The sequence below is a fragment of the Fistularia commersonii genome, chromosome 2 (genome assembly GCF_037954325.1).
Source record: "Fistularia commersonii isolate RoL2024-O1a breed Wild chromosome 2, RoL_Fcom_v1.0, whole genome shotgun sequence".
Classification (NCBI taxonomy): Eukaryota; Metazoa; Chordata; class Actinopteri; order Syngnathiformes; family Fistulariidae; genus Fistularia; species Fistularia commersonii.
The window spans coordinates 5,145,972-5,169,700 of NC_141285.1; the positions used below are offsets into that span (position 1 = coordinate 5,145,972).

The 23,729-nt window shown below is 37.4% G+C and overlaps 1 protein-coding gene across 9 annotated transcripts in view; it reads left to right on the forward strand.

Annotated features, from left to right (window-relative positions):
- rims1a (regulating synaptic membrane exocytosis 1a) overlaps positions 1-23,729 on the forward strand; it is a 124,709-nt gene that overhangs the window by 1,059 nt on the left and 99,921 nt on the right. For all 9 annotated transcript variants that reach the window (XM_086165134.1, XM_086165075.1, XM_086165099.1 and 6 more), the window contains exon 2: positions 3,524-3,598. In XM_086165134.1, coding sequence (XP_086021260.1) covers positions 3,524-3,598 — 75 coding nt within the window. The remainder of the gene's footprint in view (positions 1-3,523; positions 3,599-23,729) is intronic.

Sequence of the window (23,729 nt, forward strand, 5' to 3'; positions counted from 1 at the left end):
AGGATGGGGCGGGGGTGTGGAGGTTGTGTGTGTGTGGGGGGGGGTATGTTGGGTCGAAAGAGAAAAAAAGCTCACTGAAGCCTGGCATTGTGAATTGTAAACCTTCCCTATTGGCTTTTATCAGTGCAGCATCAATCTCAACAGCTGCTGTTCTCAGCTCTGGGGTGCGGTTGAGCTTTTCACATCCTTATGCACCATATGTAGGCCAGTGCTCTTGCAACAGACATCACACAGCCTGTCATAGAACCAATAGGCCTGTAACAGAGGGGAGAGAAGGTGCCTGTTTAATGTCATTTCCAATCAGGACTGACTTATATTGTGCATCCGCCTCCTCCTTCTCCTCCATACCACCGCCATACATGCACGCATGAAGGCTCCTCCAGATTTATTTGTCGCTGGGATCAATGCAGAACACATCCTCCTCCCTGCTAGACCTCAAAAAGCTTTTTTTTCCCATATTTCCCGCACGGGGCTGCATGGATAGATAAGCAGATAGAAAGGAACACCTAAGCTAGGAGCTCCTCAAGCTTTATGTCCGTGTTCTATTTTAAGCCCACTGCACGGACTGATAGCCTGGCAATGGAAGGATCGATTCATTGCATCTAAAGAAGGAAATGTCCAATATATAGTGCTGGCTCAAAGTGGCTTTGCATCATTTTCAGTAATGTTTTAGAAGTGATGGAAACAGTCGTGTTGCAAATAAGGCCAGCTGGCAGCACATACATGTCTTAACTCACGCTGGCCTCAACACCTATTTCTTTTGTCGCCACTTGAATGTAGATTGACAAAGCGAAGCACTGTGTGTCTTTATGATGGGGTCTGCACTGTAAAGCCGCACCGGTTGACTAATACATGCATGCTAAGTGCACTAGCAGCAGGGCAGTGTGGGTTTTAATGCAGAGAGAGCTCGTGATACACTCATCTTTTGAGCGTTTGAAGATACATTCACCATCAGTGCTCTTAATATTAAAGCAATCGGAAGAGGCTCAGAACTCATGTTACAATGATGTAATAAACTGTACAGTAAACTGTCCAAAAATTGGAATTTCATAAGATTTTATATACTGAAGGAGAGAAGCAGTGGTGTAAGCACTTTTGTAACGGTAGTAGCAGCACACACAGCTCACATACACATTTGGGAAGAAATTTTGTGCACAGTTTCCGTCATCATGATTTGAACCTATGGAGTCCTGATGTTTGCAAGACAAATGCATATTCACAACAACTGTATAATTCTTTTTGATGCCAACTTCGAGTGTTACCCATGCCCTTTTAAAGGTTACCTATTTTTGTTATGTAAGTTGTTCTGCAAGGTTTATGGTTAATATATAGAAATATGTTATGTAATTAAGAATAAAGGGAGATGCACAGAACACGGGAGAATAATTTGAAGCCTCATTAAAATGATGCAAATAATACACAGAACCCAAATAAAACTGCATTGGCGACATTGGTATCTCCAATGTAAACTAAGAATATTAGCATACCTGTGCAAAGTGCGTGTCACCATGAAAACACAATTATATTAGATAAAAGCTGGAACATAAGAGAAAATTCACAGGCTTTGTACATAACAATAACCTTTTAACTTCCAGGCAAAGCCTACTCAGACAGGATATATCAATGTGTGGGAAAATAACCCAACACCAGATGACTATTCCAAAGAAACCACTGGGACCGTTTTGGTTTGTTTGAAAAAAAAACAAAACAAAAAAAAACAAAAAAAACAAAACATTGCAGTTGTTTTGTATATATTCAGCTGTAATAAATAAATCCAAGGAGACTTCTCAAATGACCATACATTGTAGTAGCATGTAATAGTAAAACTAACTATGAATATAACATGATTTACACTACAATGGATTTATTTAGCTCACCTTGAATTGATATTAGTATTCCACATCCAGAAATATGAAGAATAGATTATTATTTACTGTAGATATTTTTATTCAGACAGTAGTTTTTTGCAATGGTCCCATTACATTTAGTTCAGGACGTTAATTTGTCATGAAAGTATTGTACTCAATTGTCGTTGAACAGAACAACAGGACATTACATTCCATTACAATTACAGTCATTTGGCAGACGCTTTTATCCAAAGCGACTTACAAAAAGTGCAATTCAGTCACCGAAGATCCAAAGTACCAGTAGTCGGAAGTCAGCCGTGACGACTCTACCAAATAGCCATCTCAGAACCACAGGAGAAGGTAAAAATTATGTAATCGATGTGCTAAAGGTGTGGTATGATGTGAGTGATCCAGGCATGTACTTATTGTAAAGACATGCTTTGTGTTTCATGTAGTGTGGGTGGTGCTTGGGAGTCCTTTTTCGTTATCGTAATGATCGGAGTCCATTTATAAATGAGGCAGTTTTGATCAGTGAAGAAGTGTCAAATACCCATATAGTGCTGTTTCTGTCATTGATACTTGTGGTTGTGTCAAACATTGGAGTCTGAGCAAGTTTGATTTACTATATTTGTATTTTAGTTTGATTCATCTGCTTGTGTTATTTCAGGTAAAGTGATGCCAAACTAAAAACAACAACAAAAAAAAATTAGAACAAGAGTTTTATCAGAAAAGACCACTCATATTGAAGTCTTAAGGGACAAGTTAAATTAACTGAGGTCTGTACTGTCTTACAAGGCTTTTAAATGATGACGTATTATGAACAGTGACTGTCCATTGGAGACAGGAGATGGAATATTGGGGGCAGTGTGAACTTGAAGTTTGATGGTACAGGAAAGATCTCCATAAAATATATCTAATTAAATCATTTATTGTAATATCCCTTACATTGCAAGGGGTAGTTCAATTTCACTTTTCTTTAAATGGATGTTTAAGTCTTTTTTTTATAGCAGTAGCAGTAATCTAGCAGTAATTTTACAATTAGAAGTTGTTCTGTCTTAGTAATTTGGGTCAAGTAATTTTCAAAAATGTTCATTTTCATTTTCAATTACTGCATCCAAGTTTTCTTTGTGCTTCTGTCCTGTTTTAAGTGATGTGATCAGCAAATTTTCTGTTTTTCTTTTTTGTGCTAATTTTGATATATTAGTGATTTTTGTTGCAAAATATTTATCTTTGTGGTTTGAGAACTCATGACGTAAGGTGTAGGGGTTAAAAAGGGGTGCTGGTTTTATCGATTTCCTGCTTCTGACATCATACCATTAACATATGAATGTTTTTTTATTTTCAAATTCACACCTTATTACATACATGCATGCGGCATTTACTTATCTCCTACCTGTAAAAGTCAGCCCCATCAAACCACTTCTGTCTTCATTTTAATTAAGGACACTGCAAAATCTCAGGACAATAACTGTGTTGTGAAAATGTTATTCTCTAGAGAACCTACTTGACTGATGGTCGTACAAATGACAGAGTAGAAAAAAGTTCATTTAGGTTTGTCATTAAAGTTAAACACCTTGTTTTAGATTTTGAAATCAGTCCCAAAAACAATCAAATTGCTTACCAAAAATTGTAAGTACAACCCGAGTAAACTAACAATATTTATTTGTGTGTTTCAGAGAAGAGAAGCCTATCCAAGCGAGAACAGTGAACTTGGTAGGGCAGAAAAAACCTCCGCAGCAAAACGACATCCGGTGAGTGAGAAACTTTTTTATTCTCCCACCAACTCCATGTCAGTTTGCCAATAAATCAACTCAATTTCGGTCTGAACTGAAGTGAGTTTAAAATAGGTCCTACATTGGCTTTTGCATCACTTTATTGTCATTTCGCCCTTTTTCATCCAAAACAATCTCCAATCAGGAGCTGGCTAGCTGTTCTTTTGCACATTCATGTTTTGTTGTGAAATCCATTTTACACCTCAGATGAGTCAATAGAACAAAAAACGAAAGTCTCTGGTGACCGTCTTTTGAAGACGTGTGACTCAAGCTATTATAATGCAATTTGTATGCTACTAGAACTGGAATAATGTTGCTCAGGAGCCTCATTTAGAGTTTTACATCTATATTAAGGAGAGCGAAGAAACACAGTCCTGTTGCTTTGTGCCTGGCTGAAATCGATCAACAACCCACTACAGTAGCTTCTGCCATTGATAGAAAGACATAAACTGTCTGTTAATTCCTGTCCAGATCCTCTGGAGTCATTAACGACTAGTACTTCCTCTGTAGAGTTGTTGGCTGAGACTGGATTTGTGTGGGTCTTGTAGTTTTCTTAGTGCTCTTGTCAACAATTCGACTTGAGTGTACTGCCGTGAATAAGCATCAGCTGAAAGCGACTTAAAAACCTGCTCAGCATTTTCATACGACACCCATAAATGTTTTCGTTGTGTGTTCTCTCTTCATTGCATCGAGACAAGTGAGCAAAAATATAGCAGTTGTTTCCATAACTTGGTGAGGGTTCCAAAAGTTCGAATTCTCACTGGGGGAATAAACCTTCCTTTGGGTGAAGTTTGTGTCCAAGACTTCCTGCTAGACAGTCTGTCTAGCAAACTGGAAGCTGGAAAAGTTTTGTAATGGTACAGCTGAAGGCTGTGAAAATGTAAATTTTAACCCAAGCGAAGGTGACTTCTGTTATCTACAATTGGGGTTGCGTTGCTTCAAACCAACTGTGACTGTGGTGCCTAAATTTAACAGGAAAGTTGTAACTTATGTCCAAGGAAGTTGTGTTAAGATATTTTCACCAAGATTATTTTTCAATGCTTCAACCTGAATAGGAACCTATTTGTGTTTTATCTCAAACCTACCTGAAGAAGTAAATCAAAATTAAATTAACCTTGGGATTTAGTCAACTTAAGTCTTTTCCTTTAAACCCAAAGTCCTCTTTTATGTGTTAGCAGAAATATGCTTGTTAATATCCCGTATTGATCACAGTTTTTTTTTTTCCTTCATCGTCTTTCAATCTCCAATCTCTGGGGAAATGAAGGTTAGGATCTTGCTTGCACTAACTTATAGGCTAAAATCTAATTGGTCATCATATTACTAAGTAAATGAATATGACTTAGCCACAGCTGTTATTACCTGCTGCTTTCAACATTTGCCTTTCAGCCAGTGAATGCAAAAGCCAGTGCTGGTTTATAATGGAAATTCTGAATGGACTCACTGCTAATGATAATGCCGATCATTAGCAATGGAGCATAGCTGCTCCATACATTAAATCTGAACTCAGGGTCAATCATCTGTACGGCCTATTGTCTTCATTCAGCATCCACATGTGATGTAAATGACCCACATGAGCGAAATGCCGTATTGTAGATTGTTGCAGAAGAGAAACAGTACCTGTGGATTGAAGTAGAAAAACAATATGTATCTTTATTGCAAAAATAACAATTGCGAAAATCTGTGATCAGTGCGAAGCATCTTAAACCCAGTGCCAACGTGCCAACTGTCATGATACTATGATGCAGGTGGTTGGAGGTTAACTCTCACTCACACAATAATGCCGCCTATCTGTCATTTAGAAGGGATTTCATGCTTGATGACTCAGTTTTTCAATTCCAGCATCATCTTCTCTTCGCTTGTGTTTGCGCCTTTGCTGAGATTGTGTGTGCGTGTGTGTGCAAGTGTGGTTGTGTCTGCTTATTGAAACACTGATTGTGAATACTCACTGACTTGCTGATGTTACTTGAAACAGGGTATTTGATGTTACAGCGTATTTCTCCATATTGGCCCATTTGTGGAAATTGTGAGGAATCCATGCATATATGGTCGAAGTGACTTCTACAGGCAGCAATTTCTTTTTTTATGTTACATAATATTCAAAGGACAAAGCTTGTCTATGGTATATCTGTGGCTATAGCTTGTCTGTGCATGTTGTTGGATCACACGCTGAGGTGGGATTATAGAGAGAGTAAACTGGAGCACATCTGCTTCTCTGAGGAATCCTACAATATGGTACCCATTAGAACGTCATACAATTCGTGCCTTTTTGTGGGTCCTCCAAGTAATATTTTATTAAAACACTGAGCATTACAATCATAAAATGTAATTATGTGTTTAAAAATTGTGATAGATTTAAGAATGAAAGTAATGTAATGGGCATTTGTATGGGAGTAATTCCGGTATAACCATTAGTATTAGTAACAAATTTTATTTCCAAGTCACAAATCTTCACAGAAGTCAACTATATCTAATACCCAAGGAAATTTGCTTGTAAATAAGTACAATACTTTTTGCAGCACGTATTAGCATCATTATTGCTTATGCTACACTTCAGTGTTGCATATTGGCAACAGCATTTTGCCAGATTTACTTGGAAAACCGTTGTTTTTTGTTAAACTGGTATTTATTTTTTAAACAAGGCAGCTTATTTTTGTAAAGACCCAAAACCCTTGGTTTGAATCAAATAATTTGTCATGCAGTATTGGAGCTATTATAGTCTCTACAATATCCAGCTATATTTTGACTCATATATATTATTACGTCGGCAACTTATGGCTACATTTGTGAAAAAAAAATGTTATAGATCATTTGGCTGAGCTGCGGGGTGAGCTCAAAAGCTTAGATCACGATCACTGTAGTGGAAATGATTATGACGTTGAAATGGTAACTTTTAAGTTTAAAGAAATTGGAAATGTTGAGTCACACAAGTGACAGACGTGACATTTACCACTGAGTTGTTCTGGAATTACCTCATGTTTTAAAATCATTAGTCCAGAGATGTAGACATTTGAATCCACCGAGGATCATGTAATCCTTCAGCCGAATGATAGTATCACAACAATTGTTCTCGGGCAGGTCCACCACAAAATGTTCCTATGCACAAAGTTGTACTTATTTAATCCCTAACTGTAATGAATTTGACTCCAAGGAGCGATGCACCCTGTAGGCCTGCTCTAATTGCTGAATCACTGAAGAAGTTACTTTGTGGGAACAGTATAATCCTAATACCCATAATATACCCTTTGATATTATGGAAAGTTGTATAATTATCACAAGTTATTTGGTTGTGTCCAACCATCTTTCTGACCACATATTTGCCAACTATGGCTTGTTATAGTAGATGTCATAGGTTGATGCTTATATATCTGATGCCATAAGGAACTTGAGCTAGCATAATTTTGTTGCAATGTTGTCAATGCAAAAAATGATTATACATCCACCCCCATATCTCCTTGTTTCAAACTCTGAGTCAAGGCAGAGTATATCAGGAAGTGTTTTTTAAATGCTGATGGTTTTTAAAAAACAGATCATGTCAAATTCAGGCCATATTTTCTTTGCTCAACAAAGTTTTATTCCTCCCACCCCCCTCAGGAGTCTTCTCAGTGGACCCCTTGCTCCTGTTAGGGCAACACAGATGCAGTGATTGTGTACATGTTTACATGTTACATCACAAAATGTGACTGGCCAGGTGTCCCCTGATAGCAGGGTACCATAGCAACAGCTCAGCAGCCCCGTAGTAAGCCTGACGAGCCCTGAGATCGGCAAGGAATTTCCTCTGTACCTTTTAGGGATTGACTGTCATCCTTGTCTTCCCATGAGTCTCTGTCCCAGTGCAGAATTTGCCTCTCACTTACATTTCTGTATTTCTGGGAGTTACTTTTCATTCAGAAAGGCACATGAAAAGTTTGAATTTTTATTTTTTTATTTTTTTTTTAAATAATAGATTTAGACTACCCCTTTGCAGAGTTCTATATATTCTCTTCTCAGCAAAACATCTACTATGGTCCTACTCATATATAGTTAAAGGGGAAAGACATTCTGATGTGTCATGTGGCTTGATAACAAGGATCTAATTGTGGGAAATACTTCTTAGATGTGTTAAGGTATTTAAATAGTAGTTTTAAGGCTGGGAACATCAGAAAAAGAAAAGCAATTATCTAGAAACCTGGTTTTCAGGCTTTTAGAACCAATATTCACATGTACTTAGAATGGAAAAAATGATGTGTGATACGCAGCAAGATAATCTGTGCTTGTCTTGAGTGCAATATACAGTTTAATTCCATTTAAAATGTTAGCAAAACACATATTAGGTGCCATTATGAATGTTTTCACAGGCGACTTTTAAAAAAGCAATATGATTGTTATTAATTCCCTGATGCTATCCTGGACATTTTATTGGCTCACTAATCTTTGCTGATTTTGGGGTGATTTCTATCTTATTTTTTTAGGTTTAGTTAATTTGGTTTAGTTAATTTGTAGGCAATTCTGTGCTAATCTACGGTAAGATTTTTTATGCATTTTTTAAGCCCTTTTCAATCCAGATTCTTTTTTAAAGAAGATTTTGTGTGGGTTAGAATTAAACAGTTTGGAAAACCATCTTGGTAAATTAGTGCTCATTTTTAGATAATCATTTATTAGTTTTTTTGTACTTTCTCTACAGTATTTAGTTTATATGTATATTTACAGGCTAGAGCTTGCCCGCTATCAGATACTTTATCACTGGATTTTCCATATCAGAAAAAAAAATGAAGAACTTTGGAGTTAGACAATTGAGTTAGGTATAATCCTTTTGCAGTATGATTGCAATTGAAGATATTTCAAATACATATTGATAAATTGTCCTGTACAAAGAGCTGCATTGTATCCTTTGCTTTTCTGCCTCACAGATATGTACCACCTTGCGGGAAGATGAAATCTTTGAGCGTGTGAAGGCAGAGTTAGAGGCGGTTAAATGTATTTTCTCAGTTAGCATTTTTCCAACTGTCTATTTGAGCTCAGCATCTGTGACAGCCGTAATTGGCAGTTCGACAGATGATTCAGTCTATGGCCTGTTTCTGCAGTGGGGACATTTTTCTTTTTTTTATTTTTTGCTCATCATTAGTTTATTTCCACTAAGGCAGACAACACACACTGCATGAGAACGTCAGAAACTCCGGCAAGTTTAAGACCCACTGAACACTAATGGCTCTAAAGAGATGCATTACTAACCTCCACAAAAACAAAACACCTGTCATTGTGGATAGGATATTGTGTAGCCCTGGAATTTTACTGTATGACACCACCATTTATAAAATGCTACTTGTGTAATATGTAATAGGGTATAATTTCAGCTATATTTCAGGTGTGTCGCCTTTTTGTGTGGAGTTTGCATGTTTTCCCCGTGTCCATATGGGTTTCCTCCGGGTTTTCCATGGTTCAAAAACATGCATTAGATTCTTTGGAGGCTCTAAATTGCATGTGACAAGTGATTGGTTGTATGTCTTTGGATCATGTTTGAATGAGAGTGAGTGGTTGCATGTCACTATGTAGCCCTTTGATCGACTTGCAACCGGCCCAGTATGAACACCTCCCTTTGCCCATTGACAGCTGGAATAATCTCCAGTTCTGCCCAGCGATCCTGACTTCATGAAAAGCAGTATAGATCATTTAGATCAGATTAGATTGGATTGAGCTTTATTGTCATTATACATGTACACATGCATAATCAAATGCAGTTCAGCATCTAACCAAAAGTGCAAAAAAGCAGGAAGTGCAGATATAATCAATAAATTAACAGTATGAAAAAGGCATTTTGTGTCAATAATTTACAAATGATTTACAGATTGGGTACTATGAACATATTGTACGGATGGATGTGTGCATTAAATATAGGAACACTGGACAGAATTTACTAGAGGAAACGTACATATGATAACTTGTGCTACACAAAAATGAATGAGTGAATGTATCCTACTTATACAAATTTTATATAATATTATACGGACTACTATCACTCAATATGACATGCTAATGAATTCCTTTCCGTCATATTTTTTAATATTTTTCCACCTGTGCAAAAACACAGTGCAGAAGCTGCTTAATCTGTCACAGCAGGCGAACACAATGAATTATATATTGGCACACAAACACTCTCTTGCACAAACAAACCATATGACAAGAAAATAATGTCAAAATAATTCAAGAATGGTCCTATTAGGAGGGCTAAACTGTAATGTAACAAAAATAAACTTATGTGAAACGTGGATCTGTTTTTTTCCCCAAGGTATTAATGTTGGTCTCACAAATAACACACCAAATATCATAGCAGACATTTCAGTCTTTTCTGAAGACAGAGCAACATAAACTCAGATATTGTATTTTTTAAAGAAGGGGGTCGATTTCCTCGTTCTACTTCGGTAAATCTACAGAGGACAGAAGACACTATTCCTAATTCTCAAAGATTTATCAGTACGGCATTGATTATTATGTTTTGTAAAGTATAATCCATTCATTAAGTTTCGATGTTTGGGCCGCATACCCTGTGTATTAAATTACATTTATATCAAAGAAAATACATATTTAAAATAGGAAGAGATTTAAAGAGTACTTTGAGTCACGCTTTGATTCTTCACTATTGATCAAATAAGTTTTATTTTTAAGTGAGTCATATTGATTTTGTCATATTCAATGACATTAGATTCTTGAATCAGAAAACAGATGGCCGTTCTTGTATCATCTGAACATCCATCCTCTTACGCTCATCCTGCACTCAGGGTAGCAGTGGGATTATTGAGCCTATCAAGGGTAACCCCTTGACTGGTCAAGGAGGTAGTCGATCGTCAATCGTAGGGCCACATATATAGACAAAGAAACATTCATTCACTCATCTGGGGCAATTTTCTCTTCTTTTTTTCCAATTAACCTTCAAGTTTTGGACTGTGGGACACGGGGAGAACATGCAAACTCCATAAAAAAGGTCCCCTCGTTGAAATCCTACCAGGCCCGAGCGCTAACCACTGCGCCACCCATCATCTGAACAGAAATTTATAAATAAGAAGCAGAATCTGATTTTATTTTTTCATTGCAAACAGTTGCTTTTGTTCCACTTTACTCACGTTTTTATTTCGAGGACACATTATGGTGTTTCTATTTATAACACTGCCAATGAATGGTGAGCTGGAAAGCTGCATTAGACATTTACCCCTATGAATCACCGTATTACCAAATCAAGCGCCTTTTGTTTTTCAAGAAAAAAAGGAAAGTAAATTAACAGCAGATTAAATACCACTGTTTTTAGATTGGTCCATTTTCCTTTTAGGTGTTGCTGCTTACATCAATTAATTTATTATGGATACCTTGTTCTCTCCCCTCTTCGTGGTATATAGTAAGCTGACTTTGATATCAGTATAAACATTATTAAAAATAAGACTTCCATAGATGCTTTTATCAGAATTTAGATATTCGCTCTTGGTATTTGCACTTGGAGAGGATTAAGAGGTAGGTGCTATCTCCTGAAACACACGCACGTAATATAACTAGCTTTTTCTGATTAAATTATGCTCAGGGTTTTGTCTGTCATTCTGACATTTACCCCTTTTAATATCGCAAGTCTAACTTATGATGCATTGTTAGTGTTTGATAATTGAAGATAAATAAACGGAATACAAGTTGCTTGCTTTGCCTTTTTTAAGATTAGGTGACATTACCTCAACATGTCCCTCTCAGAAAATGTATGTGTGTGTGGTTGTGTTAGCATGCTGTGTGAATGTACTGCCTGGCTGTGTATGGCATTGCCAGGCCATATGGAGCGCTGTCTGGGGAGCACACTACCCACTTAGCTCTGCTGTTGGCTCTGGTGCCCCCTCCATCTGTCCCTCCTCCCTCTCGTTCTCTCTTTATCTCAGATACTAATCCTCTTGCACTATATATTAAATGTGTTTTTTTTTTTTTAGCCCTCTTTACTTTTTGAGCAGTATCTCCATCACTGCTGTTTATTAGTAAATTCTCCTGGTAGGAATTTATGAATTCTGAACACTTGAATAAAACCAAACCGCATAGTCTTGTGAAGCTCAGGAAATTGACGCTTTTTCTTGTTCAAAGATTGCGGCCCAGTTACTGAAGATAATCCACAGATCTTGTTGACAGCAGTGTCTTGATGACACAGTATACAACACTGTATCTATATTCTTTGGGCCAAACTGCAGTGTCTACATGATGCTGATCATAATTAAGGTCCATGCGGATATTGATATTTTTAGCAATATGCTACTCACAATATGATCTACGCGGACAAGCGTCTCCACAAACAAGCAGGTTAATGCACTTGCTCGACTTTTGTTGAACAGACACTTTCTTGTAAATACATTTTTTTTTGAACCCAAGTGTATCTAATTTCCCTGCATTATAATAAACGGGACTATTTTTCAGAGATTTTTGTGTTTGTCCTCAATTAACCAAAATCCTGTCCAAGTAACAGATTATACCCTTGTTAGTGTTAACAGTTCTAATTTGTAGGCTCGGTGTTATATTCATTTTACACACATGAACCCCTTGTAATTTGCCGAGGTCAGAGCAAAAATATTATGTATAAACAACGAGAAGGTTTGGTTTATGAGCCCAAGAGCCAAGATTTTGTTTCTTATGCAGTTGTATTGTCCTTTTGCTCCAGTATTTGGGATCTGTAAGACTTAAATAAATATACAAGAAGGAGACCCTGAACATAAAGCACTTTTGGTTAATCTTCCTCTTTTAACAGTGGTATTATTCTAATGCATAGTTTATGGATGAGAGAAATAAAGTGATTATCGTCACTTTCGCTGACTCCCCCACTGCTCCTTCTAAGCATTTCTAGTTGTCTTCTGAGAGGGCGGCACAGAGGGGTACCTAATGTCCTCAAACATATACTTTTGAATTAGTGGTGTTGAAGCTTGTTGCAATGGTTGATCTTCTGCCAAATTTACATGCATGATTGCATTTACATGCAATCAAGATAAAAAAAATGAAACAAACAAAAAACACGCAGACAGCTTCTGACTCATAAAAGCAGCTCAGGTTTTGAATCTTGTCTTGCCATCAGAATCTGCTTTATAGTAGTCCCATATTGTTTTCACACTTATTAATGTAATTTGCTTTTGCTACTACAAGCAGGCACAAAACTGTCATTACTCATGAGAAGAATTAAATATAAATTGTAGAGACCATAAAATATTTTGTTCTTATATGAGGACACTCCTAACCAATTCCACTTGAAAACATTCACACCCTCAGGAACTTGATGAGATGTGTGCAGTGTCATGAAGATGGAGAAGGCCCTGCTACGAGCCACACGTGCACCCCGGGACTGGGTGGGAATGCTGGACACATGATTTGATGAAAGGATTGCTGATGGTTGTTGAGAGATATGCTGCTGTCAGCTTATTGAATTCTAATGGAAACACAGTATGTGTAAAGACACCTCACTTCTACCCCCTCTGTACACCACATTCATAGCGGGGCGGCTGACGATCCTGAAAAATCCAGGGAATTTTACAGGGTGGTATTCTATCCGGGCATATTGACATTTGGACCTTAAATGTTTGTACGGGACCTTTTTGAGCAAATGGTCTACCCAATTTCAAATATGAAGGATAAACTTGTAAGATTGTGAGCAATACTGCCTATAGATGCATCACAAGCTAAGCAAGATTTAAAAAGGAAATAAAAGCAAAAAAACTCAAAAACGGAAGTAGCAAGTGTCCCTTTTTTTCATGCATCTATACCAATCCTGAACTTAAAGAACAGAGGAAAGAAGAAACTGCAATAAAGAAGTCTATATCTACGGCCATAAATTGTCATTACTGATGGATTTTATGAGCTGACTCTTTTGGATGTTTTTTTTTTTTTCCCAGGTAGAGAGCAATGTTGTTTGGACACTGATTTTGCCAGAGAAACACCAAAATGTCTTTTGTTCCAGGCAATATCCTTGATCATTTTCAAAATCATGCGAAAAAAGAATGGGTTAATTGACAAGGAAGGGATCCAGCAATCCCTTTTTTTTTTGGCAAATAAAAAAACTTAAAAAAATCACCTGAAAATAAAACTTCTTTAAAACAGCAAGATATCAACCCTGAGTCAGGCAAGCCACTACTTCAAAATACACATGGAAACATAGTAAGGAATTACCTTCAACTAACCATAACTTAACTTGAAGCACCAAGAAACCTCAAACACTGAAACTAAATTAAAAAAAATGAAAAAAATATCTCAAAAGCAACAGAGGCTGGTAGTGGTCACAACCCTCTGTCAGCTTTATTTTAGAGTCAAGAGCTGAAAAGAACAACTTTTCTTGGTCGTCTGCCTATTTTTTTTTGTTTTGATTCAAACATAAATAAGACACTGACGATAGAATGAAGATTTTAGATGTTATATTACAATGGTACTTTTGGGCGGCCTGAGTTCCAGCTTCATTAACTAATTCAACTGGTCTCTGAGCATTTTGTTTACTGCGACTGAAGTGAAAGCCAAACTTGCAACTGTTGCAACACTTTTTGTACGTGGGGGATTTCGTAATCTGGCTAACTACATATTGGTACATATAAATAATGAATTTGTTTATTTATTCACATCTATCTATCTATCTATCTATCTATCTATCTATCTATCTATCTATCTATCTATCTATCTATCTATCTATCTATCTATCTATCTATCTATTCCAAAACTGTAAAACCAAATAAGCAATAGTTTTCAAAACTTTGATTCTAACAACAACAACGACAACAACAACAACAACAACAACAACAACAACAACAACAACAATAATAATAATAATGATAATAATCATCTTTGTATTCATTTATTTGTGTATTTATTTTTAAATGTCCCTCTGATACAGATACAAAACAACTCTTCAACCAATCTGCCTGGTAGACTTATTGAAATTGTGTTTAATAAGAAAAGTGATGCGACATTATTTTTCTGATACAAAGGATAAACCGTGTGTTACGCTCGACCAGAATAGACACTTACTGTCATTATAGCGGAACCCTCCTTTCAAAGGCTGTTCGCTAGTGTAAGTTACTAATGGAGAAACAGAGGAGCGATTCTTGCGCAAAGACTCACAATAAACCAAGACTAGAATGAGGCAGCCAATTTGATAGCAAGGATGGAGAGGTAGATGGAGAAGATGAGCGTGAACGAGGGAACAAGCAGAATGGGGTGTGAGTGGGTGGAACGGGAGTCTGAGAAGAGTATCAGGTTGAGGTAGAAGCGAGGGGAGGTGAGAGTAGAGAGCATCATTTGTTAAGACGGATCCGTTGTTTATACTGTTGTTTTTTCCCTCTTGAAAACACACCAACATCTTCCAATCGCCAACCTTATTTTTTGAGGAGTGCCTTTTTGCATTATTGTGTTTGCTAAATGAGATGTAAAGCGTGATAGAGATGGTGTTATCATTATGCATTCAGAGGTTTCAACCTTGAAGAAATTGGATGGAAAGTTGACTGATCACATGTGCAAAGTGTATTTGGGAACTTTGGAACTCAAGTTGTTAGCAGAAGAGTGTTAGCAGGCATCATGAGGAGCCACACAGAAAGGAAATTTCAATGTAGCACAAAAAAGGCCTATATGAGAGAGTAACAGGGAAAAGGTCAAAATTGTTGAAACAATGTGGGTGTTTTTCGGGGAGCAGGAATTGGTGCGGGGGGGGTTAAGAGGTTTGATGTTAGTCAAAATTTTGTGTGAACTTCCATAAGAATGGCTTTTTTTTAATTTTGGTGTCATCAAACTGCTGTCCTCAAATAACATTCAGAACAATTAGTGTAATTTACTTTTCCAAAATAGCCCCATGGTTTAAGCATCAAGTCAAAGTTAAATGAAGTGTGAAGAACATGAGAAAAAAAGGTTATAACAAAAAAACTAACACATTGACACAAAAGGAATGACACATTCTCAATGCTTGTGGTTCCTCGTCAACACAACAAAATTCCTCAGAAATTTATTATTTTACAGATGCATTCAACATCTATCCCAATTATCTGAAGGCTTAACAAATCCCAAAATATTTGCTTATATTTTGCTTAAATAGCAAAATATATATATATTGCTTATTGCTTATTTATATTGCTTAAATATTTGCCCCATCGTTCACTTAATGGTATAAATGCTCCTTTCCGGCAAATGGAAGCAATACAAGAAGATCCTATCTTGCTCTCTTGTCTCCACAGAGTCGTTCATTCTTTCAGAAAACGAACAAGTGAGTGTGATATAAGACAGGAAGGGGGGGCTTGAAGGTGGAACGGGGGGAACATGGGGGGAGGTGAGAGCACACCCGAGTGGCCCAGCATGGTAAGTTCCCAGACGGATGTCAGTGAGGGGAAGGGATGGAGGAGGAACAACAGAATTTGGCACAGGCAGAAAAAAAAAACCAACAAAAACGAGGCTGAGAGATTCTTCCCATCCCTGCAGCCATATGGTGAGCGGCTAGGCGCTAGCTGCACATACAGTACCTGTTCCGACACACATGAGCGTGTATGTAACACTTACCTAATTATTTTCCAGGTAATTGTGCAAATTGAGCGAAAGTCAGCTAAAGTTCTTAGCATTTTTGTCTGTTGTTAAATATATACACACACTCACATACATATATATGTATATATATATATATATATATATACATGTGTGTGTGTAACATATGTATGTATGTATGTATAAATGTGTGTGTGTATATATATATTTATATATATATATATACACACATATATACATGTATACACACACACACATATATGTATATACATACATGAGACGAGGTGAGATGAGATGTACTGCGCCAAAGAGCAAAAATACATACATACACGTAAGTGCATACCACAAGGCCATATCTATCTATCTATCTATCTATCTATCTATCTATCTATCTATCTATCTATCTATCTATCTATCTATCTATCTATCTATCTATCATACAAACACAGGTTTGTATATATATGACATATATGTATATGTGTGTATATGAATGCATGTGTGTATTGTGTGTGTGTGCGTGTGTGTGTATGTATGTGTGTGTGTGTGTGTGTGTGTGTGCGTGTGTGTGTGTGTGTGTGTGTGTGTGTGTGTGTGTGTGTGTGTGTGTGCGTGTGTGTGCGTGTGTGTGTGTATTTGTGTTTCATAACCCTATGACAAAAAAGTCCTCCTCCCATTGTCAATGGCAGTGGTACATTTCGGGTTTGATATATGGTCCACATCCCCAACTCAATTTTAGACAGCTTCTGTAGTAGAAATAAAGTGGAAGACGCTAATTAGGTGATTAGTTCACTGGTCTTTTGCAGTAGCTCATGTGATTGGCATAGCATGCAAGCTGACCATTGGCCTTGTGTTACAAAAGATGAGATGTCAGTCTAGCTGGACTGTATGTCAATTAAGTGCTAAATGCCAAAGTGAGGATGGATGGGGTATTAATAACTATTTTCTCTATGACATGTGATCTACCCACACTACCTGTACTGTTGGGAATTCTGTGGCTTGCTGTTTTTATGTTGCATGGTTTCCTGTGTGCGGTAGAGTTTATTTCAAAAGAAAGGGCTCTGTGATCTACCTGCGTAGCCTTTGCAAATGACCAAGAGATTGCAAACGACCAGTAGATTGCAATCTACGTGTTGGACAATCTTGTCTTGGAACCAAACATTAATGTTTTGATCGCTGAGCTCTTCCTTGCCCATTCAAGTGTTGCAGAGCATGAAACTGAAACCCCTCAAACCCTGGCACTAGTCAGCTGCTGCCTGGTAATCATGGTTCATCCATGATAGGTTAAAAGCAATTGTTGAATTGCACTGAGATTATGCTGTATCAATAAATGTATAAGAATAAGAATAAGAATAAGAATAAGAATAAGAATAAGAATAAGAATAAGAATCAGAATCAGAATCAGAATCAGAATCAGATTCAGAATAAGAATAAGAACAACTTTATTTATCCCAAAGGAAATTGTTGTGCCAGAGTTTCAAGTAAAACATAAAACATTACAATAATATATAATAGTAGGAAATTGTATTGACAGTAAAAAAATAAATAAAAAAATAAATTTGAGTATTTAAATATATATGTATATATGTATTTATATATATATGTGTGTGTGTGTGTGTGCACTTGTGTGTTTGTGTATATATATATATATATGTATGTATGTATATATATATGTATACACATATTCATACAATATCTATTTTCGCAGTCCATATATCTGTACTTTAAAACAAATAAACTGCCAAAAATCCAGTCTAGACTTGTGCTGTTGCTTTTTGCAATCATGTAACCTCAATTTATGTCAATTGATTACCATGATAGAGTTTGCTGTTGTTACTGCCTTGTGTAATTTATCAAGTGACTTCGTAGATCCCACTGTTTTTTATTTATTTTGATCTATGGGGGGGCTGGATTCGGCTCAACACACTGCAGCTGCACATCCAATCACAACTGAAAAATGGAAGCATGCAGATTTCATCTGATCCTCCTGTCTTTGTCCATTGTCCCTGAAGTTAAACGGCAGGCCTTAATGTTCCCAAATAAGAGAATTTAATGATATCAGAGTGTCCTCCTATTATCTATTCAAAGGAGAAAAAGGGTGTTCCACACAAGACAGTTCTGAGATTGTTTTATACCAGTAGTTGGTTTCCCTGATGGTAATCCATGGTTGCTTTGTTCCCCTTTGGCTTTTTTGGGGATATTAAACAGGATCTATTTCAAAGTGACTTTTGTACTGAAAGAGACCTTTTGGGATTCAGGAGGTGAAATATGATGGAGGCCATGCACTTTGTTGTACCACCTCAGCCACTCTTGATCCGTGATGCTGTTCAGCTATAAACTGTACAAACTTTGTCTGAGCCCCTAACACATTCAGTTTAGATTATCATTGTGCTACGTGCCCTGCAGTTGGGAGGTATGATGTTTGTACCAAATATGACTGGAGTAAACTGTAGCGTGTTCTTAACTGGACTGATCCGTTGGACCAAAGACTGACTGCTGTGATAACACTTGCCCAAATAAATCACATCAAACAGGAAATTCAGTGGGGGTTGGGATGTGTGGGTTGGTGCATTTAAGGAAGTCTGATATATCGATTTACACATGAAGTTGAGACGAAAGGGAGACACTAGATTTAATGATGCCCCTGTACAAATGTATGTTAAAAATTTGCATCCCCATCAAGAACCCTAAATGACCCTTTTAAGTTAAAAATATGCATAGCGTAGTAATTCTTGAACTTTTACTGTATAAATTAATACAGTAGGTGTAATATTTCATGAGTGCATAGTTTATCAGGTCAATAATTACTAATAGAGGACCATCTGTCCATGTGTGTTTCATAATGCAGTCCAAAACAAAGCAGGCTGTATGACCAGTTTCTCCACATCTTTGTTAAGGTGAAAAAGTATTTTCTGCAACTAATGAGGTGTTAAACGAGTGTGGGTGGATGTTCTTTGCTTGCAAACAGATTCCACGCACATAGATACGAGCACGCACACACACACTCACACACACTCACACACACACACAGATTGGAAACCCATTTCTAATTCCAGCATGCGTTTTACCTTCCATTCAGTTTCACAAATTATGTGTGAGGAAGGAAACTTTTTCATATTGTCCATAATAGGATGCAGAATGATTTCCAATCAATCTTTTTTATGACTTTTTTAAAGTGCGTGTATGTTTGTGTGTGTGACTAGTGAATATATTGGTAAAAGAGAAGATGTATGGATGTAGTGAAAGAGTACATTAAGTTAGTTGGTGTGAGAGGATACAGAGGATAGGGTTGGATGTAGGACATACATATATGCTTTGCTGTGGCGACCCCTGAAGGGAAAAGGCAAAAGTAAAAGTAGAAGATGTGTATCAAGTAAAACATCCCCCAGAGAGCTGAGTATGGAGGAAAGTACATTTAAAACAGTTGGAGAGAAAATGAGGACGAGAGACTAGAGTCGAAGTGCTTAATTTCTAAATGGCTACAGGGTGATTTTCTCTGACACTGACTCATTGTTATTTGATTCATGTCTGCCTGCTTCTGGAATATCGATCCAAGAACCGGTGGCGTGACTCATACTCGGCCCGAATCACTACAGGAAGAGTCTAAAGCTGCCAGCCTGATGCCAATGTGCTGTGTGAAAGCCCACGATTGGAGGAGGCAGTGCCAGCATTCAGCGTTGCAGCAGTGAAGACGCTCAAGGGCTGAACGACACGGCTGTTTTTATTCACCTTATTTTTGGACACATCCGCTGTATTCTGAGCAGGGGGCCTGTTTCTTTCTTTCTTTTTTTCTTTTTTTTTTAAGTTGTTTAACCATAACTTTAAGCTTTGAACTGACATCCTGGCTCTGGCAGTGAGAGCTCCCAAACCATTTTGGAGAGCAACAGAGGAAACTGAATGGAAAGTTCCTGCAGAAATAACTGGGAGGTCATAAGGGGTGAGAATGAGTGGATACACAGTGATGAGTTTCACTTCATACTGGAGAATCTTCTCAAGAGGATCATTCCCACAAAGGCAAGCTGTCAGATTGGTACCATTCATGTGACCCGTTTGAAGGATGTAGCAGGTTTTATTCTATTTTCTCCCCTACTGTCAACAAATCCAATGTGTCGACCCATCTGTCAGAACTTTATTACTTTCTGAGATCGTGTGCAACCACTCCAAGCACATTTGTGGATGGCGGTTGTGGGACTAACTCAAAATAAACACAGACAGCAGCACAACGCAGAGGTACCAGCAACACCAAGATTTAGATCCTGCCATTGCTTGGTGCAAAGATCAGTCGGGTGTAAAACACAAGGATTTTAAATCTACACATCCTTTTCTTATACGGTCCCCCTTCCATGAAAAAATATATTATTTCTATCCATGTTGCTGTATATCCATATGGAGGATTAGTGCCACTTGCTGATATTTACAATGCTGTTGAGATGCCTCTTCAACACACAGGATGCATTTCTTGCATGTGTGTGAAAGAATCCCAATGACAAAAAAAAGGAACGGAATTATTGAGGAAAAATAGACATTAATGACTATTTCCGCAACTAACAAATGCCATTGATAATGAAATGCGATAAATTGTTTTTGCTATTGGAACCATGCAAGTTGTAATTGTACTGTATTTATTATTTTCAGCTCTTGAATTTTAAAAGTTTTAAACATAATGGTAATATCAATGTTTTGACAAACTTAGCTTTACTGAAATAATTCATGGTTTCTCGTCGTAATCTCGATGACCACAGATATGAGCACATCTTTTGTCTCAATGGCCTAAAATACAATTTGAGAGCCATATTAAGGTGGTAAATCTACTTTTTAAAATTGTAAACTATTTCATGTGACAGTTTCAGGGGACTTTCTTCTATATTAATTAGTTAATTGTGAAATTTCTCACAATTTCTGTGGTTTCAATAGACGACAATGTGATTGCTGCTGAGTTTGCTTTTCGCTTTGTTACAGTACTTTGTTATACCACAAATCATCCACTTCAATTGTATCTGAGGGAAGGTTGACTTATGTAGTCGGGATTTTTTTAGTTTTCCCACAAATAGTTCAAGTTCGATAAACAGCAGGGTAGGTGAGAGTAAAAATCTATTTTTGTTGTGTTTATCCAGAAAACAAGGGAAAAATATTGGTGCATTAAAAAAAACCACTATAGTAAGCACACAATACGATGTCACAATAGATTTACAAATCTGGAATACACATCATTGGTTATTTAATGCCAAACACACATGTGTCCATCTCAATGTTTTCATCTTCAATGTAGAATGGGGTGGGCAAACCTTTGCTGCAGGGCCACATTTACACTGTGTGCACAATTATTAGGCAAGTAACTATTTTGTGCATATCATCATTTGATCCATTATTTCCAACTCCAAACTGTATAAACTTGAATACTTATTTGATTTATTGCATAGGTGATGTGTATTTATGTAACAATGCGGCCTAAGGAGATCGACAATCTATATGAAGGTGTGGATAAATATTAGGCAGATTCTTCACCTCTGGAAAAATGGACCAAAAAAGAGATTTAACCGAAAGTTAGAAGATGTCTTTCAGAGGGATGCAGCGCTCTTGAACTATCTAAGATATTTGGGTGTGATCACAGAATCATCAAACATTTTGTTGCAAATAGTCAATAGGGTCGCAAGGAACGTGTCAAGAGGAAAATACACAAATTAACCACCAAAGATTTGAGAAGAATCAAACATGAAACTACCAGGAACCTGTTATCCTCCAGTGTTGCAATATTTCACAACTACAACCTATCTGGAGTGTCAAGAAGTATGAGGTGTTCAGTTCTCAGAGAAATGATCAAGTTAAGAAAGGCTGAAGTCCGACCACCTCTGAACGAGACACAAGTTGAAACGTTAAGAATGGGCCAAGAAATATCTTAAGACGGATGTTTCAGAGGTTTTGTGGACTGATGAGATGCGAGTGACTCTTGACAGACCAGATGGATGGGATCAGATTGGCTCAGTAACGGACACGGAGCTCCACTTCGACTCAGACGCCGGCAAGGTGGAGTTAGGGTACTGGTATGGGCAGGTATTATTAAAGATGAGCTAATTGGACCTTTTCGGGTTAAAAATCGATTCAAAATCAACTCTCGAACCTACTGCCAATTTTTAGAAGGCACTTTCGTCAAGCATTCAAGCTGTTGTACAGGAAAAAGTCTGCATCTTTCAAGAAGACTTTGATTTTTATGCCAGACAATTGTGGTCCATCACGTGCATCAAAGTACTCCACTGCATGGCTGGCCAGTAAAGGCCTTAAAGAGGAAAAACTAATGACATGGCCTCCTTCAACTCTTGATTTAATCCCTATTGAGAGCTTTTGGGTTCTTAAGCAGGAAATTTACAGTGAAGGTAAACAATCCACCTCTCTGAACAGTGTCTGGGAGGCTGTGGTTACAGCTGCACAAAAAGTTGATTTTGACCAGATCAGCAAACTGAGTGCCTCCATGAATGGAAGGTTTGTGACTGTTTTACTGTTATTGAAATAAAGGGTGGCTATATCAGTCACTGTGTTTGTTTGTTTTTTTAATTACAGAAATGTAAATTTCGAGTTTGTTTATTATTCTCACTTTTACAGGTGAAAAGAAATGGGAAAATCTTTGTTTTGTTATTAAGTTGGGTAATAATTCTGCACACTAATATTTGCCTAATAAAGGTGTACATTTCGATATTCTCTTAAGAAAGCCAAAGCTTTTACTACGAAAATGTTAAGGTTTGAGGGTTTGTTAACATTTTGTATTGACCAAGAGCACTGTAGTCGTACAATAACAAAGTTAATCCTCAAAATTAAAACTTGCCTAATAATTCTGCAGGCAGTGTAATTTTTCAACCTGAGCACCGTGTCTGACCTCTGGTAGATGAGGTGAAAAATGAGAGCATAAAGTATGAAGTGTATTTAAAGTCTGTTTCCACTGTCCTACTTTTATATATGTAAAAATAAAAAAAAAACAAAAAACGAAGCAACACCAGCATCAACTTGCTATTTGTTGGAGGTTTGGTGACTTTGTGTCCTTCAGGAAGGAACATACAGCCTGCCCGGCAGGTTGCTTGATTCGCTTGCATGTTAAGGGGCTTCTTCCACTGTTGTCAACATAATTTATACTTTATTTATCATGTCGAAATTTGTTCTCTGCAAGTAACCCATCATGGATGAACCATCAGCAGGAGGCTGCTATCATTCAGGGCTAGGTGAGTAGTTAGAGGTTCAGTGTGTTGCTCAAGAACACTTTGAGAGACTAGGAGGAGGCGGAATTGAACCACTGATGTTCTATCTCTTGCGCCACGCAGTTAGAAAAGACTTTTTGCATTGGAAGAGAATTGTCGTGAGCCATCTGGTGGCACTGATAGGTATAAATGAGGTGAATGGGGTGAATTGAAATGTAAATACCTTATAGGATTGTAGATCACGTGAATCCCTGCAGGCTGGAGCAAACACTGTGGGCTGGATGTGGCCCGCAGGTTGTAGTTTGGCCACATTTATCATAGAAAAAACATGAATACAAACGATAAAGGCCTGGGCTTTCCATCTTCTCTGCGATGTCATTTTCATATATTATTTAATCTGTGTACTGGACAAAGTAGATCCCGCCTTTTGTGACCGCAGCACATCA